The 19382-nt window shown below is 31.7% G+C and overlaps 3 protein-coding genes across 3 annotated transcripts; all 3 read right to left on the bottom strand.

The window, feature by feature from the left end:
* Window positions 1-248: 248 nt before the first annotated feature.
* On the bottom strand, window positions 249-1803 carry LOC123219785. The gene has a single exon (XM_044641771.1). It carries the CDS (start codon window positions 1639-1641, stop codon window positions 556-558), a length of 1086 nt encoding a protein of 361 aa, XP_044497706.1. The 5' UTR covers window positions 1642-1803; the 3' UTR covers window positions 249-555.
* A 147-nt stretch (window positions 1804-1950) lies between these two features.
* Window positions 1951-6440, bottom strand: LOC123219786 (ycf3-interacting protein 1, chloroplastic). The gene is made up of 5 exons (XM_044641772.1): window positions 5930-6440; window positions 5720-5833; window positions 4087-4167; window positions 2464-2628; window positions 1951-2171 (listed from the first exon to the last, which is right to left on the bottom strand). The coding sequence occupies exons 1-5, from the start codon at window positions 6296-6298 to the stop codon at window positions 2082-2084; spliced, it is 819 nt and encodes a 272-aa protein (XP_044497707.1). The 5' UTR covers window positions 6299-6440; the 3' UTR covers window positions 1951-2081.
* A 7994-nt stretch (window positions 6441-14434) lies between these two features.
* LOC123218560 (probable purine permease 4) lies at window positions 14435-15761 on the bottom strand. The gene has a single exon (XM_044640047.1). The coding sequence runs from the start codon at window positions 15745-15747 to the stop codon at window positions 14512-14514; it is 1236 nt and encodes a 411-aa protein (XP_044495982.1). The 5' UTR covers window positions 15748-15761; the 3' UTR covers window positions 14435-14511.
* Between the last annotated feature and the right edge of the window lie 3621 nt (window positions 15762-19382).

Raw genomic sequence — 19382 nt, 5'->3', positions numbered from 1 at the left:
TCAAAAAAATCCCACACCAAAAATACAAATTCAAGCAAAGAAAAAAAGAGTTAAATCAAGGTAAGAAGAAGATCAATGTTTATTGATTAAATGGGCAATGAATGACAAAAAACTAGGTTTATATAAGGGACATTGCATTCAGTTTGCAATTTGTTAGTTATCAAGGTTTAGTCCTTCAAAAGTTGGTGTTTTTTTTTTGGGCCAGATTTCAAATGAATAACTGTAAATGACATGGAACTGAGAGGTTTGGTACAAAAAGCAACTACCAAAAAAGAAAAGATCAACTTCCATGTTACATATATGGTTGCTCAAATATATAGGGAACTGAGAGGTTTGCTATAGCTACTGCATATATAAAGTACCAAAAAAACTAGTGAGACTGATCATTTCTCAAGCTCTTTGAGCTTCCAAGAATGTATTGAAATCCTCCCTAGCCTTGCGCGGCCTGGGAGTAATGCAAGAAGCTGGTGATGAAGGGTATGATGAGGTAAGTGATGATACTGAAAACCGAACATGGCACGACGACTCATGGGATTTTCCAGCAGTCGTTTTTCTTCAATTTGAACCATTTTTTAGCACACCCTTATAGTCTCTGTTGAAGACAAAGGCTGCGTTGATCGGATAGTGAGCATCGTGAGCATCATTCGCATTGTTTTTTATCAACTCCACTGGCAAGTCAAAGTAGAGATGATTCATCAAGTCTCCATCTTCGTCATGATAATGAAGCATGGCAGATGATGCCCAGGATCCACATTCAAACTTTTCTAAAGAAACTGTCCTGGAAATAATATCCTCCATTACTGCTGCCTCTTCCTTTCTTGCTCTCACTGGCTTCACTTTACCAAAGCCAGGGAGGAACATGCAAAGCGTGCCGCATTTGAAGTCCTCGTCGCAAGGATTAATATTGTTAGCATTCTTGTTAACATCTCTGTTAATCTCAGCTTTGGCGAAGTTGGTATGAGAGATTTTGTTGTATTCAGGAGCCTTAGGTTTGCTGAAGCAAAGTTCAAACTCATCTGATGATGCAGAGGTTCTTCCTTCGCCACAAGACTTGCTCTTTGCTAGCATGGCATCTTGTCCCAATGAGAGATGTGAATGTGCCGAGGACCCCTGCCAGACCAGATTATCTACTTTTTGAGAAGGTTGATTTTCATTAATATTCCATTTCTTCATTGACAAAATAGATCCAAATGGAGGAGAAGATGTCGCAGAACTTGGGAGGATGCAGCTAACGAACTTGGTTTTTGCAGGAGGTAGAATGGGTGGAAATGGTGGAAGAGGGACAGCTGTGTCTCTTGGAGAAGTAAGAACAGGAGGCAACATCAAGTTAAAGCTCGGTTCCCTCAGTGACAATGATATAGGATCCACCGATATCTGCTTCTCACTCTGGGCACTCTCCTTCTCCAGGGTGTCAGGCTCATCACCAAAGGCCAAGAAGTTCAGCTCATGAAGATCATCGACAAATTCATCAGGTTCTTGTGTAGTTTTTGTAGCTGGAGTAAGCACAACCGGTGATGCTGGAGGTGCCATGGAGTTAAAAGGGAATGGACTGCAAGGATGGGGCCTGCCTGACTTGAAGTGCTTAAAAGAGGAAGAGACATGAAGAGAGTCAAGGATGTGGGCAGCATGCCTCTCGTACATACAAGTAGTGATTTACATGTTCTCTACTTGCTCAGCAGGCAAATGAATAAAATATGAACTTCTCTGTATCAAAATCTGCAGGAAATGTATGCTGCTACTATCTGAGATATCTTATTTTATTCTAATGAGAGCTGACTTTTCTCCAATTCTGACGCACTGGTGGCTCTTAACAACCTCAAAATCTACCTTAAAGAAATCAAGAGCTTAAACCAAAAGCACACAACAAGCTTTTGTGTATACGATGAGCTTGCATCAACAAAAAGTTCATGTTTGAGAGTGAGTAAGATCTAGCGAAAGTTAGCCAAAAAATATTGACAATGTGTTCATGACTATATACGAATTGTGTACATAGTAGAGTGTTATCAATTAAACAACAAACGATTCATGTAATTCATGATTGCAATGTACAAAACTGATGGTAAAATGGAAAGACAAAATTTCTACTGGAGGGAATTATAGAACAAAATTAACACTACTGAGATACCAATGATAACAGGAAAAGCCGTGACTAGGTATAGTGCTCCGTAACCCTGCAGGAGAATTCATTTCCTCAGTTACAACCTAAACATACAGATATTGATTTCAGAATTTGAAAAAATAAATGGTCTTCAGGGGCTTTTCTCCATGCTTTTTTAAATAAAATTTAATAATTAGTCTGAGATAATCACTTAATATTAGTATAACATTAAGGCATATTATCAGTTGTATTAACAAGAAACAAGAAGTATATGTTTGTTTGAAATCTTTTAAAATTAACCAGTTTTCTTTAGAAATGACATGCATCCTGCTACCAATATTCAAGACAGTGACAAGAAAACAAACCACTACTTGGGGCACTTCTGTTTCATCGGTATCATCAGCATCTCCAATTTCAGCAGCCGAATCCCAATCAACATTCAATCTCTTAGCAGCTAATTCAGGATCAATACCAGTGTCCGTAACTCTTGCATATGGGGATTTGCTAGACTTTTTCTTAGGTGCTTCCACCTATGAAAAGAATAAAATTTGCATCAATAAATATAGGCAAAAAAATAAAACAAGGCCACTTATTTCACACACATATCAGTACAGAGCCCTGAAGAAGAAATATCAGAATGACCAATATCAATCTCTCTGATGTTAACTGTGTTGTCTGCTGAGCATAAAGCTTCCAGACGGTTTTACAAATTTGGTATCAATATCACAAACTAAACATAGAAATGATACTAAAATAAAGTTCACAGTAAAAATGCATAATGCAGAAGTTGAAGGATAGCTATATCATAGAACCAATGTTTTTAAAACCGGACCAGTGATCGAACCGATTGTCTTACTGGTTCATGATTTGACCAGTTCAATAGCTTATTATCAAATTATAATAAATAGATTTTGCTTAAAAATTTATAAAAAATAAAATCAATCAGGATACCCACACCTATGAAAATTAGATTATATCTTTTTTAAAGAGTAACAATTATTCATTTGATTTCAATGAAACAATTAAAATTAAAAAAATCTCAATCTCATGATACATAAAAAAACATAATTCTGCAAATTATTGTTTATAGAAGACATTTTAATAGATATGAAATACTTTTTTTTTTTTAATTTTATTTTTGAACTTATTTTTCCTTACAAATATTTAGAAATTCATCAAATTTAATAAAAAATAATCAAATTATTCAAAAATAATTAAAATTTCAAAAAATTTTCTAAATTTTGGTCAAACTCGATTTTGACCTGTTCATCCGGTCAAACCCAAGTCAATGAATAAACCTTTTTTTTTTGGAGAAATTAAAAGATTTCATAAAAGAAAAAATATAGTACAAAATATGAGGGGCCTACCTCAAGTAACATCAATGCTCAAAACTAAAGCAAGTCAATGAATAAACCGTCTTTTCATATTAACCAAACTGGACTTAGAGCCGGTTCCCGGTTCAACTGGTTGAATCGGCCAGTCTGGTCTGGTTTTAAAATCATTGCATGGAACAGATACAAGCTAGATTCTCCCCTTGTTTATACACTTTCACAACATTCTATAGTTGCATCTTTCAATATGAGTTCAATATGATTATCCAAAGATTAGAATGAGTCAATCTAATCATCAGAAAAACTCTAGTAAGGTCATTCATCTCAATCATAAACAACATAGTCAGGACTACCCATATGGTTGCTCCATAGCTGAAATGAAGAGCCCTTCAACCATATTTCTCAATAGGGTTCTTAACCATATTTTATGTTCTATGTACTTTAAAGGGAAAAAAATATCTAACCTAAAATTTAGAAAAGAGAAAAAACAAATCCGGTGCCACTTTTTTTTTTTGCATCTACAATGTGAAATGAAGACTGATAGTATTTTGTCAACTGAAAAAGAAAAAGCGAACGTCAATCAACATCAGCTACCTAATCTGTTTGTAAAGCATCTCAAATGTGACCAAATAAAATATTCTCGAGCTATCATTGTACCTCTAAATTAGGCCACTGCATCATTTCCTCAGCTAGCATTCGAAGAGCAACACGATCTTTTGGGACCTTTCCTTCATTCACCTGGTGGATGACAATCACACCAACAATCATGCAACAATCATCTAATAGGAAAGAAAAAATCAGGCTAATAGATGGAAACACTCAACTGCTTTACCAAAGTACTAGTTTTGCATATGAAATGGAATCATCTGCTTCTCTTCCTAAATCTATGGAAGTACATAAGGTTGCAAATATCAGTCTAGACGTACATAACAACATATTAAAGTACCGATGGTGATTGATATTATATACTGTTGGCATTTTGATGTTTTAAAATTACATCTCAAAAATTAATCAATTACCTCTAGTCACGCTTTTTCTTCTTTGTAATTAAGGACATCTATTTTACTAATAAGTCCAATCAAGGAGGATAACAAAAAGGAAGTGAACTCATCTCATGGAGTGCCTAGCTGGAGAGATTTTTTTTCCCATTTTAAACTGACAAAATGAAGAAAGGCATCCAAAGTACAATAAATCTAACCATGGTGGTGTCCATTCCAAATTCAGACATGATAAATTGTTGATATAGGATGTTCAGTGCCCAGGAACAGATATAAACTCTCACTCAAATCTTGAAGATTCACAATTGATGGAAGCAGGACTTACGCATACTATGAGCCACTTCGGCAAAAATTCTGTGATTTGACTGTTTATTTAGCAGCTATATAGAAGGTCACATCCAAGCAAATATGTATTCTCACTGGATTGCATTAAAGATACTGCAAAATTTTTAACTAAACTTCACACTCAATATGAGAGGTTTAATCACAAGGAACACAGATAATAACTCACTCGAATTATGAGGATTCACCAAAGTTGGAACCAGGGTTTAAGTGTACATTGGGCCGTTTTGTCAAAAATTCTGTGATTTCACAATCTACTTTGTGGCTATAGAGAATATCACATCCAAGAAAATATGAACTCTCACTGCCTGGACTCTTTGTAATGAATGATTAGTTATGTAAAAATCATTGCGTCTCCTTTTATCAATCGATATAACACGAAGATCTCTATTAACACCCCAATCTGCCCCCCAATCACATAAAATTCTTTCCCATTCCAGTTCATACACTACAATCAACTCGAGAATTCTCATGATTGCTCCCTTCCATAAAACTTCTGACAAGCTTATCCTCTTGTTTAACACTGATCTTGACTTGCTCTGTCCTCCTTATTGTGTATAGGAGACCCAGACTAAAACAAGTGAAATAGAGTACCCAACTTTGCAAATTTTAATACCTTTGACTTTGATAGAGATCAGAGATATAAATGCCATATTTTATTTAATACAAACCCTCCTCAGGATAGCCTGAGATATTTGGAAAGGAACCAACAAGATCCTTAGACAAACAATCCTCGCTTATGCGAAAGACTGTTAGAGAAATCAAACCATGTCTATTGAAACGCAAATTTGCATTATCATTCTTCCATAATAACTAAATACTTAAACCAACCTCTAAAACAACATATACAGATATGCACCAAGTTTGCACAAAATATAACTTAAAATTCATCTGTATTCATAGTTTACAGACTAAAATTAATCGAAATTCAACATAAATTTTAGACTTACTTGTTCCAAAGCCTCAGCCAAATCGTCCCTAGTGGGAGCATCAGCATCTTCTATCCCCAACAATCTCCTCCTCTCCACCTCTCTTGGATCCTCGATCGTTATAGTCAACTTAACCTACAAAATAAAAAATCACAAGATTTACAACCCAATTATAATCAGATAAAGACTTAAAATTAATAATGCCACATACCAAATAAGAAAAGTACTTACCTCACTGAAGAGCATGTCACGGTTTTTTTTAAGAAGCTCCAGGACCCTTTTAACCTGAGCAATGTACTCCAGGTCTTCTGGGGTTGCTTCTTCTTCTTCTTCTTCTTTTTCTTCTTCTTGAGTGAGTTGAAGTTCAGTGTCTTCTTTACCGGAAAACGCAACAAGTCTTGATTTATTGTTGCAAAGATAAAGCTTTGACTGAGAATTACTAATGCAGCGGCCAACACTAATATTCTGAGAGATTAATGCATGGAAATTCTTTTGTCTTTTATTTTGCTTCTGATTCTGAGTCCTGTTGCTGAAGAAAATTAATGATGATGAATAAGTAATGGGCAGTTGAAACTGCTGCAAAGCCACGGCTGCTGCCATCTTTGTTACAGCTTTAGCATCTCCTTCTTCATACAAAAACTAAACTGAACTGATTTGAAACTTTTCTGAGTTTACTCCATGTTTGAATGGTTCATCTTGTCTGTCTGGTTTTGGTCTTCTGGTTTTAGTGGTCACCATAACGGATTGGATTTTCAGTGAACTATTATCTGGGCCAGGATTACCAAAACAAAAAAACTTTTCTGGGCCATGGATGGGCCCATGGGCCAAGCAAGTTTTACTTCCTTCTCTGGCTGGTAAAATCATAATGAATGATTAGAGTAACATTTTCTGGGGCTGCATTGGATGCCCAGCATAAGAGCAGTCCAAATTCAAAATAATCAACTCAAGATCGACAAATTGATATTCGGATTCTATTCGAAAATAATGTAACTTAGATTCAATATAAGTCAACTCAAATTCACATGTTATTGATTCGTTCTCAACTTGATTGATTGAAACTTGAATTCAAACTCAAACAATTCAGATCAAATCCATGTGTGGGTGTAATCAAATCGAACTGAGTAGTGTTTGGCTTGAGCTTGATTTGATTATCATAAAGAAAAGCTTAAACTTGTCAAGCTAGTAATATTTCAAGTCAAACTTAAGTTCCAGACATAAATAGATGACTTGGGCTTGGCTAAAATTTGCAAACCCCTTAAGTTTCAAAATATTAATTTAAAGCATATAACTTATATATTTTACTGCATATATTTAAAGGCAATAAACTAGTTTTTAGGGGTCTAAATGCATTATTTAAAATTATTAGGGGTATATTAATATTTTACCGAGCTAAGTTGTAAGCACACAAATAAATTCACCAAGCCAAGTAATATCAAAAAATAAAAATCAACTCAACTATAGACAAGTCAAATTGTGAATTGTTCACAAATAGCTCAACTTGTATACACCCTAAATCCAACCCTAACGTCACCTATCAATGATAACTAGGACTGTCAATTGGGTTAGGCAAGCTCGAGTCTCAATTATTCAATTTAAAAAATTCAGCAGAGTAGAATCCAAACCTTAGGTGTGTCTAGACATAAAAAATTCTCGATTAAGTTATTGGACTTGGACTTGAACAAAAATTGTTCAAACTCAAGGCCTGATAGGCCTAAAAATTCATTGTGAGCATGCGTGTATTTACCAAGTTTTCAAACCTACAAAGAAAATTGTAAATATGTTTTTGCATATTTTTAAATTTATAAAACAACCCCGAAATAGGCCAAAACAAGTTCAAAACCAGAAAAATTTTAATAAACCAAATCTAAATAAAAAATTTTATGCTCAAATGAGTAGACCCACGACCTTAGCTCAAAATTTTTCTATGAATCTGAATTTAAATAAATCAAACCCGATTCGATAGATCCAATTGTAAGCTCCAATAATAACCTTTGGACTCATGTCTCTAAAGTACCAGGGTTGTTATGAAAGTTGGGTAAGGAAGTAATTTTGTTTATTCTAAAAATCATAACGATACCATAAATATAATGAAATACAACAATTTTTTATTTTATTTTATGATTTCAGTTTGTTTTTGTTCTTAAAAAGTCATTTCAATGTGACTCTTAATCATAATTACATTACCACTTATCAATAAGCATGCTATAGTGATTAGGATTTTCACTGTAGAAGTGTATGGGAATCTATATATTCAAAATATCATATCAATCTGTCTTTCTCTTATCATTTTCCTATTTATTCAAATATGACTCGTAATCAACTATTTGCTAATTTGGTATGGCTAATCGTATTACTATTTTGATAATTTTAATTAGAGATTGATTTGATCTAAATTAAATCTGAATAACAGTTAATATGAATTTGATCGATTCTAATATAAAACGTTTAGTTTAAACTTGAATTCAACTCATTTGAATTGACAATATATTCGCATGAGAAACCCTTAGGAAAAAATAATAACTAAGATGGGTTGTCAAAGATAAAGAAGAAGTAGAATCATTAAAGAAAAAGAAAAATTGTTAAAGAAGATAAATTTATCAATGATTTTTTAACGACTCTATCAAATCAAATTGGCTTGATTTGAACTCAAGTTAAGAATATTTCAATTTGTATTTAAACTGTTTGAACCAAACACGGAACTAAACAATAGTTGGGTTGACTATGATCCACCCCAAATGATAATGTGAGTAAAACATACCTTTGAGTTAGAAAGTATCAATAAGTTTGATCTTTCACATGTAGATCTCCCACTGCCATAGTATATAACATTCTCTTTGAAATTTACATTCGAACACATCAATCAAGTCTTGTTAACTCAAATGGAATTGAACCAACCTGGATCAAATAAATTTGGTTTGGTTCGACTGAATCTCAAATCAATCTGAACCATGCATATAACCCTAGATGGAATTATACTGTATTCAATTACTACTACATGTCTTAATAAAAAAGTATAATGCATGTAATAACATGTGATCTAGTATTATTTTATTTTTAATTTAAAATAATTAATTATATAATGAAATACCAATATTTGTGCATATTATTATATAACTCTGCACACTATATTTGTCTCACTATATATGTCAAGAGAATTATCTCCATGAAGACTAAAGCTCATCTTCTTTAACCTAAGCTAGCTCTTGCATGCCACATGTTACCATGGGGTTAAAAAAAAAAAAAAGAAGAAGAAAATGATCAATATGTTCAATGGAAAAGATGGTAGAATTAAGGTAGAAACTATTATTTGTCGCCATTGAAACCTTACATTGATCTTTTTTAAAGTTAGAGATGGAAAAGATCCCGTTTTGCTTATTATTATGAATATTACTAGGGTTTATCATAGTATTCTAAAACTTTGAGCTTGGTTGAATTGATTGATGCAAGGCTTGAGCTCAAATTTAAAATACAAAAGTTTAACGATATTTGTGCACGATAAAAGTAAATATAAAGAGACAGAGAATAAATATTTGTGCATGAAAGAATATGAATATGTGGCCAAATATTCGTCCTCTATAATAGCTGATAAAAATAAAGCAAAGCAAATTTGCAGGTGAATTGTTTTTACAGGGCTTTAATGGCAGCGGACGAATTTTATCAATCTGAGCTTAGCTTTAATTTTCTCTTTCGTACTGCAGGTGAGGTGCCTTCTTTTTCAGCTTTATATTATTCGTGCATGCACCATGAACCACCTTTTGATTCATCCTTGGCCGATGACTCCACAACGTTTTAAAGGCACCATTTGTTTTCTTTGGCATGCATGCTTCTTTTAATGCAAAAAGAAACGTTTCATTCACTTTTTCAAACCATAAAATTATGAGTATCTACTTTCAATATATAAATATATACACATTTAATATATATCATCATGTTATTGAGTGATTTTGAATTAAGAATAAAATAATATTCAATTACGTGTCATCACATCAAAACTTTTATTCTTTAACGATCCTTCTTTTTTTTCAATGATCATTCTTTTTTTTTAAATTAGTTCAAGCTCAAACTATGAACTCAACATATATGCTTCTTTTAAGAGCATAAAGAAAAACTTTAGTGTCAGCTTAAGGTCCAATCTATGTTCAACGCAAATAAGTCAAACTTTCCAACTTAACTTAAGTTAAAGGGTTTATCGGTATTGTTACATTGAAGCTCTTCTTTGACAATTCTTATTTTTCGATGACTTTGAGTTTGATGGCTTAAGATTGATTAAGATATAATCACAATGGATTGACCATTATAATGATTTGATAAAATTAATCATAATTTAATTAACATTTTTATGTCAATATGAATTTTATAGAATCGAAATATATAATTTTGATTATATAAATGTTCTAAAAAAATTATATATAATTATACAATAATAATATATCTGTATAATTAATTAAACGATTTTATTCAATCACATGTTTTTATAAGTTAAGAGTGGACAGAGCCGATATCAAACGAATCAAATTTGACTCAAGATTTGTGATCATTTTCATGAAAAAAATTGAGCTAGCTTGATTGAATATAAAGTGAAATTGTTTACAAGTTTGATTTGAGCCTTAACTCATTGATATTAAATCAATCTCAAACTAATTTTTTTAAATTTCAATTACTCTCAAATTAGAACTTATTCATACTTATTGAAATCTAATTCAACCTTACATAAGTCCATCATAATGATAAAAATGAAACTTCTATTGAATATGTTAATTTTTATTGGTTGAACTTGTAAAGAGAAATATTAGAGAAATTTTAAGTAAAAGATGTGTACCTTTCCTTAGTAGGATCGAATGTGGATTACATTAGGCCAAATATTATTACATCCCTTTGAGATATTGTAATTATTTACCAATTAATATATATCTAAAGAATTTTTAATTTACTTTATATAAATGACATAATATATATATATGTGTGTGTGTGTGTGTGTGCGCGCGCGCGCGTGTGTGCGTGTGTATAACACTCTCTCAAATAGTAGACATGTAATATGGGTTTAAAATCATAAACCAAGATCTCAATACTTGTCCAATATATGTGGTGAGATCATTCTCACCCACAAAGGAAATACATAGGAATAACACTAAGGAAGCGTATAGTTGTGACGGGTGATTAAACAAGTGAGCAACATAGAACAGTTACGTATTGTTTAGAAATAAAACGTTAAACATATCATTCACTCGTAGATCACTCTTTGGTGAATAGAAGTTTTCCATCCAGAGTAAACATGAAGATTAAATTTTGATAGGTTTCATGTCTACGCATTATTATCTCTTACTTTTTGGATAATGCCAACAACTAAAGTTAATAAAAGTCTATATGTATTCGCACAAATAATCCTACTTCTTATCAAGATTTTCCAAAGAAAAAAGTGTCTGATAACCCTTCTAACATTTTTTAATAACAGATTAAACCACTTTAAAAATATCATTTTGTTCATTATAATTTCACTATTTTTAATCTCTAGTTCTAAATTACACTTTAATTTGATATATTTTTTGTTGATCTAACTTTTAGTATTAACACTACAGATTTGGTATCGGTGATAATATTGTATCTATATATATATATATATATATATATATATATATATATATATATATGTGTGTGTGTGTGTGTGTGTGTGTGTGTGTATACGTCCCCCACGCTTAAATCATCATGCATGATTATAGGATTTGGATAATGGTTTACCATATTTATGGGTTTATTTTATTTTATGGGCAAATCGATAATTCAAAAGAAAATGGTAAAAAGGTGAAATTGGTGAGGGTGATGACTAGACACCCATTTGAATCATCTTTAAACAAAAATTGAATAATGAAAAAAAAAAAGACTTATTGGATAATAAAAGACCCACGTAGTCCATATGAGATCCATCCATAGCTACTTTTATATGTAATCAACCTCATTATCACTAACCCCAATTAATTATATTTTAATCATAATCAGTCGCCATTTTATGTTAATTTATCTAGAAAAGGAAGATCCACTGTCTTTTCTCCCTTAACGAAGAAAGGTCAAATCCACCTCCCTTTCTTTGTCACTTGTTCTTATTCTATTGAATTTAGGATTATTTAAGGAGTCATGCATAAGTTTTCAAATTACATTTTTTTCGTGAAAAATCTTTATTTTAAGGTTTAATTCTTTTCATTTTAATATTTTTTTTCTTTTAAAGGATAAATTTTCAAAATGTCAATATTTTATTTCAGTATCTCATATTCACCAAGGATTCATAATATTAAATATTGACATATACTTTTTTTTAGTAACGAAGAATAATTTATTCCATCTCTTTTGAAGATACCATTTTTTTTCGTTTTACTTCTTGTATTCATCATAAGTGAAAAGGTGTATATCAATCTAAGGCTTCCCTTGGAACCTTGATTCTCAAGTTAGATTTCTTTATTATTTTGTGTCAACTGAGGCTTTTTAGTGGTATATTTCTCCTGTTTGAAACGAGGGTTTGAAGATAAATTCTTTTTCAAAATGATAGATGAGATAATTCAAGTGAGATCTAATATAGATCAAACTTTCTATTCACTCATGGGATCCAGATGGTCCGAGGGCACCAAACATTTATGGAACACTACATCTAACTCATATGCCATATGAACTTCCTAAATTAATAGTTACCTTTTGGAAGATAGGAGTGCGCGGGGCATCCACATTCCCTATGACCTTTAACGATATACATCAAGAGTAATTTTTATATCAATAAAATTAAATTGAATACATTAGTAGCTATCAATCCTTTTAATTGAGTGACCACCACTTGCACTAAAGAAAGGTTTCCGAAAGCTATAATAATCAAATAGAAGAACCCTAACAAAGTGGGTTTGTTTTTACATAGAAAAGGTGTATTATGGCGACAAGATTAATCAAAATCCATATTAATTAATAATGCTTTGCTGCATCATCATAATTGGTCTTGATAAGCTAGCAAAAATAAATTAAGCAATAGGTGACAAATTATGTGCTTAATTTGTTTCAATAGAAACAAACGTTGTAATGGATCTTAATGGACTCTTTTGCTCCTCAACAAACAATATTCATTGGCACAAAGTACAACTTGACCATTTTGTTTAAATAAATTTTTTAATTTTCTATATAGTCAATTCATTTAAAGATTAATAATCGAATAGTTTAGATATTATCGATTATATAATTAAACTATTTATAGTCAAACTCCCAAAAATTGACATCAAACAAGTAAATAAGCCACAAGATTATCAATTAACTAAATTGTGTAATCAAACCAAGGTGTGAATAAGAAACTTCCACCAAGATGAAGTGGGAAGAGCAAGACTTAGATAGATTTCCGTCATCCCATAGTTTCCCTAACGTGTCTTATCAGTTACTATCATCACGTAAGAATATTTTTGTTTTATATTAAACTGATTTAAGAAAGTAATTATCTCAATGATGACAGAGATACACAACAGTGTTTGCATACACTTGATTACTCTATTGAACAATATTAATAACATAATGGTGGACATATACTTATCTGGACCACCTTACATTGTCTTGTTTTATCATCTTATTACTCTCTTTTACAGAAGATTATACCCTAATTTCCCGTGTGCGTGTGTGTGTATATATATATATTTGGTTGTCTTTTGAAGATTATAAATTTATTTTTTAAAAATATTTTAAATGCATGATCAACTAAAAATTGAAAGTGGAGACAAATAGTAGTGTTGTCAACTTCACAAAATCTTCTCCACCTAATAAATGGATACATTTTTTAACCAATAATTAAACCACACTTTCAATGAAATCTTATTCTTAACCCCAAGTAAAGTACTAATTCCTATGATATTGATGTTGATTATATATTAAGAATCCTTTCATATTTATCTCAATCTCCACTTAAATATTTGGCCACTAAAATTATCCAGAGAAAGATTATAACCAATCTTTTTTGTAGTCCATATAAATTGTTAAGTTACCTCTTCCACATTGACATTAAAAGATCAAATTTTAAAATTATTTTTTTTATAATTAACTATTATTATCTTTTTAAATAAATAAAAACTTTTGATATTCATTATAGTAAATCACCATTTTTAATCCCAAGGTTTTGAGAAATTGTAATCTTATATGGGGAAATTTCTCATCCATAAAATATATAATATAGAAGTCTCTTAGTTTAGAGATAACGAGAGAAGAACACAACTTGTCACTTTCTCTCTTTAACATCAATGAGATCGATTTCTTGTTTTGATTCAAGTTTTCGTAAGAAAACAAGATTATATAATTAATTTAATTATCTTATTTTTATTAAATCCCAGTGGTTATATATAAATATCACAATTACACAAAATCCCATTTTTTATCCTATGAGTATAGAAAATTGTATAAGTGATACTAAGACTGTGTTATCATCGACAAAGATGTAAATAATATAATGGTAGAGGCGAAAGTAATATAATAATAAGGTAAATTTTTGAACGATTGATTAAATTACGTTAAAAATACTATATTTGCGTTGTTGAGTTTGTTTCGATCGGAAAAAAAAAAAAAGATAGGTTGATATGTTTAATTTTATGCTTGTTATTATCATTGAAAAATTGCCGCAAGTAAATATAAATTTGGAAGTTTTTTAGAATTTTGGATCATAAAACAATAAGAAACAAAAATTATAAACTCTAATAAGGAAGATAATTAATTAAGCATTAACAAAACATGTATCTAATTAACTCCATAATTATCATTAATTTTCTACGAATTACACCACGTCATCATCTTTATCATCTTCTTCCCCATCAGCCTCCTGTTACAATCTGAACCATCTCCATCCCATTACTATTATTATTATCATTATCATTGTTCATTTCCATCTTCTTCTTCTCCATCTCCTCCTTCTCCTTCTCCTTCTCCTTCTTCAATTTCACATACATTCCATAAACATAAGAGCAAAATCCCCAAGTACACAGCACCGTCGACACTACTTTCACGCCGCCGAAGTTATCTCCATAAACCGACACTCCTCCGATCACATTCATCGCCAGAATCGCCGTCATACAGATGGCTCCCGTCAGCGACGATGTCAAGAACACCATCCCCGCCGTCCCCATGAAGCAAAGCTGCCACGTCACCACGTTGCCAAACACCGTAACCCAATAAAGTTTTTTTCCCAAATCAAACACCTTCTCGCTCTCTCTCCTCATCTCCGCAAACCCGCCGCTGAATGACATCCCGACGGTGGCCAAAGCGGTGGCGGCAATCTCCATGATGAGCTGCATTTCCACCACCATTGAGTAGCAGTAAACTTTCTTGTAGATGATCTCCATGACGGGGAGGTACAAGGCGAAGAGCAAACCGGCGCCGACTGTGCAGAAAAATCCGATGAAATACTTCGATTTGGACAAATTTGAGGCTTTATCGTGGCCGGAATCAAGGGCTAAAAGCACTGAACTTAACGTTAAAAGAGTGACTGCGTTGAGATTGGTAAAGGTGATTTTTTGCCTGGCGATGAGGACGGAGAAAAACAGGTTGAAGACGAGCTGAGAAGAGAGCAAAAGAGAGGAGGTAGAGACAGGCAAATAGGAATTCCCCCATGAAAAGAGAAGATTGTTGACGCCTAAAAGGAGGCCAATGAAGACGGATAAAGAGAAGATTTTTGGGGTGAAATGGGAGAAGGGTTTTCTGTTAGTGCATTTGAAGAGATAATAAGGGAGAAAGATGGGAAAGAGGAGGAAGGGGAAGCCGCCGCATTGGACCCAAGTGGACACCCAACGGCTTGAGCCTTTGTGGTTGAAGTAAAACTTCGACAACAGGCTTGCAGAGACTGAACCCACAAAGAGGAAAAGATAGTTGACAAGTAAAAGAGTGAAGTAGCCTTTGCTAGTTTTGGCCTTTTGGTCTTCTTCTGGTTCATCTTCTTCACGATGCAAAATATGGTTTGCGGCGTTATCCATGGTGAAATCGGAAAGGTTGAGTTGGGGGGTGAGAGGGAGTTTAATTCTAAAGGGAAGTGAAATTGAGCAGGAGAATCCCATTGAAGGTGGATGGTGCATATATCTCTTTATAATTCTGCTTTAATTAATTTTTGTTTTTTTGTTAATACCTCATTCAAAATACTTATATAATAACTTTTAATTAAAATTATAATATTTGTTGGGGTATACAAAATTAACCAGTTGTCTGCATAAAAAATGATTTTCCATCCACGAGTAATGTTATATATATTCATTTTTTATACATAGATAATATATAATTAAGTATTATTTTATCTTTAATTTAAAATCATTTAATCACTTAATGACACATAATTTATGTATACAAAAAATAAGTACACAAAATTTTATTGTTACGATAAAATGTTATGTTAATTTTGATTATTAATTTTACAATAAAACTATACATATTTACTTTGAATATAAAAATGAGTATACACTTAATATATTATTATATGATTAAATGATTTTAAATTAAAGATAAAATAATATTCATTCATATAATGATAAATATAATTATATACTTATTTATATACCTAAAATAAATACGTATAATATTACTCTTAATTTTTAAATTTAGTGTTTTTGGTTTCAGGATGAAAGTTACTATTTTTGTGATTGTTTAGATGATTAAGTTGTGAATTTGTTTTGAATTCATAAAGTTGGAAGTCCATTTTGAGTATATTAAGTGGTTTTGAAGGGGTTTAGGGTGTAAATTGTCAATTGACAGGACTTGAATGCCAAACTTGAAATGAGGTTTGTAATATATATTAGTTAGGAGGTTTTATGGTAATTTTTCATGTAATGCTGAAACGTATAATTTTGTACGTATCTGAAAACCACGATGTATATTAGTAAAACATAACGTTTCTAATAATAATATTTGTGGTAACTAAGTTGCCACGAATATTATAATATTTGTGCGTGGCAACGTATCATACCAGATTAGTAAAATATAATGCATCTCAGTATATAGGATCATATAATTTTACTATATTATTAATATAATATATTTTATAATAATAAAATTACGGTTAGATTCGAACTGAGCTGAGCTCAAGCTCGACTCAGCTTGAATCTAACCGGCTCAGCTCGGTTTATTTATAGCTGAGCTTGAGTTCGAGTTCGAGCTCGTGAAAGCTAAGTTCGAACTCGGTTTGAATTTGATTCGATTCATTTTACGTTATTAAAACGACGTCGTTTTAATACATATTAGTCAAAACGATGTCGTTTTGTATCAAAATTTTTAATTAGAAACTTTAGCGAATAGCTCAAGCTCAACCGAACTCGTATAGGGTTGACTCTTTTCAGACTTGTTCGAACTGAGTTTGAGTTCGAAATAGCTCGGTTCGAGTCTAGCCCTAAATAAAATTATATGTACAATTTTTAAGTATATAAATATTTATATATTTAATATATCTTATTATTTAATTGAGTGATTTTAAATTAATAATAAAATAATATTTAATTATAAGATAACATATATAATATATATCTATTTATATACTCAAAATAGGTATACATAATATTATTTATCTCATAAAATAAAATTGTGAGAATCATAAAAGAGTATTAATTTGTATTTAACTATGCTGTGTCACCCAATGATATTTTGACATGTCATTTATACTATATACATTATTATTTATTTAAGAGTAATATTATGTATATAATTTTATATAAAAATAATAATATATTATCATATGATTGAATAATTAATAATTAAAAATAAAATAATTTTTAATTATATAAAAATATATTATTATTTATATATAAAATTATAATCTCCATAAGGTATAACGACAAAAGGGGTGGGTGATCATGGATTCTGTTGACCCCTTTGAAAATCTTTTTATTATAGTATACGTGATGTATCAATAAGCTTTTAAAATTTTACACTAATCCATTCACCCTCAATATTTTATTGTTTTCCACTTTGACCCTTTAAATTTTATTTATTGCTTGTTTCATTGATCAGGGGTCAGAAGATTTCCAACCTAACTAGTAAGTGGTGGGCATTAGGAGCATAGTATTCATACTAGGGCTGGATTCGAGCCGAGCCGAGCTTGGCTCGCAGCCAGCTCGGGCTCGGCTCGGCTTTTTGAGGGCCGGCTCGAGCTCGACTCGAGCCGAATTCGGCTCGGCTCGAGTTCAACTCATTTTCAGTTCGGTTCGGTAACGGCTCGGTTCGGCTCGTTTTTTATATCAAAACGACACCGTTTTGTATATATATATGAATCAAAACGACGCCGTTTTGTATAAAAAAATTTTTAAAAAAATATCTCGAGCCAGCTCGGGCTCGGCTCGAGCTCGATCGAGCCGAGCTGAGCCCGGCTCGTTTCGGGCTCGAATCGAGCCGAGCCGAGCTCGAGCTTGAGCTGGCTCGGCTCGAATCCAGCCCTAATTCATACTAAGCCAAAAGCAAATACTATGAACAGTGGCAGACTTAAAAGAGATCGACTTTGAAATTTTGTTGGTTTTCAATATATTTTTAAAATTTTAATTAATCCCTACAGATTTCATCTCTTGTTTACTCAAGGAATCCTATCTTAACCAAACTATCTTTTTAAAGTTAAACTAATCACACCAAAAAGTGTTCAAAAATATTTGATAACCAAAATTGAATCAAAAAATCAGTTATTTAAAAAATCAGTTTGGATACTAGTTCAATAATATAGAAAAATTAAGTTTTTTATTCGGTTATCAATTTGTCTATTTTTTAAAACCGGTTAACTAAACTGAATCGGTTTTTAAAAAATTCAATAAAATATTAAATCTATTTTGAAAAATTGGCCAAAAAAATAGGGCATCCTTTGAAATTTGGCCCAAAACAGGTTAGCCGAAAATTCGATTCAATTAATTAGTATTTTTGGTTTAATTCAAAATCGATTAATTTTTAAAGTAGTTCAATTTCGATTTATAATTTTTTTCAAATTGAAAATTCATTTCGGTTAAAAAATTATCAAAGTTTAATTAACCTATTTTGAACATTTTTAATTATATTAAATAAGTAAAACCTTATATTAAGTAATTGATCTTATAACTACTGAACTTGATAAATCATTAAAAAAAAATTATATTTATACTTTTTTATATATAAAATTTTTTCTTTTATCATTTAAATTATTTTTTAAGAGTAACATTTATATATTTGACTTTGATCCAATCTCTACCCATGGTTTTATTTTTCTGTTGGCCACTTCCATGAATGCAAATCAGACGAACTTTGGCAGAGAGTCACTACCATACAAATTTCATAAATGGAAAGTAGAGATGCAGAATGAGTTGTAATTTCGAAACGGTTACCTTGACTGTTTCTTCTTTCTCTTCTTCACTCTTCATGCACGCATCCCAGGTTCTGTTCAGTTCACTTTTAAGTTAGGTCAAGTGGGTCTCTTACACGTGTCCCTTCACTTAATTTTTGGTCATACGTTATTAAGTTGTCTTGGTTTCCACAGTTCTACCATGTTATGGGTTAGGTTAATGTGCTTTTAACGTGGGGTGGTCAATTTTTTACCATTATAACCATCATACACTTTTACAGGGGAATGATCATTTCTTATCTAAAGAATGTTAATATGACAAATTTTATTTGTTAAGGTAGAATATGATATTTTCTGGCCTTTGAAAAGTATTATCAGTGCAACAAGAACATCATTGATAACGAGAAATAATAT

This window comes from Mangifera indica, chromosome 6, assembly GCF_011075055.1.
Source record: "Mangifera indica cultivar Alphonso chromosome 6, CATAS_Mindica_2.1, whole genome shotgun sequence".
Classification (NCBI taxonomy): domain Eukaryota; kingdom Viridiplantae; phylum Streptophyta; class Magnoliopsida; order Sapindales; family Anacardiaceae; genus Mangifera; species Mangifera indica.
The sequence above is the reverse complement of the archived record's forward strand: the minus strand, read 5'-3'. Positions and strand labels throughout refer to the sequence as shown.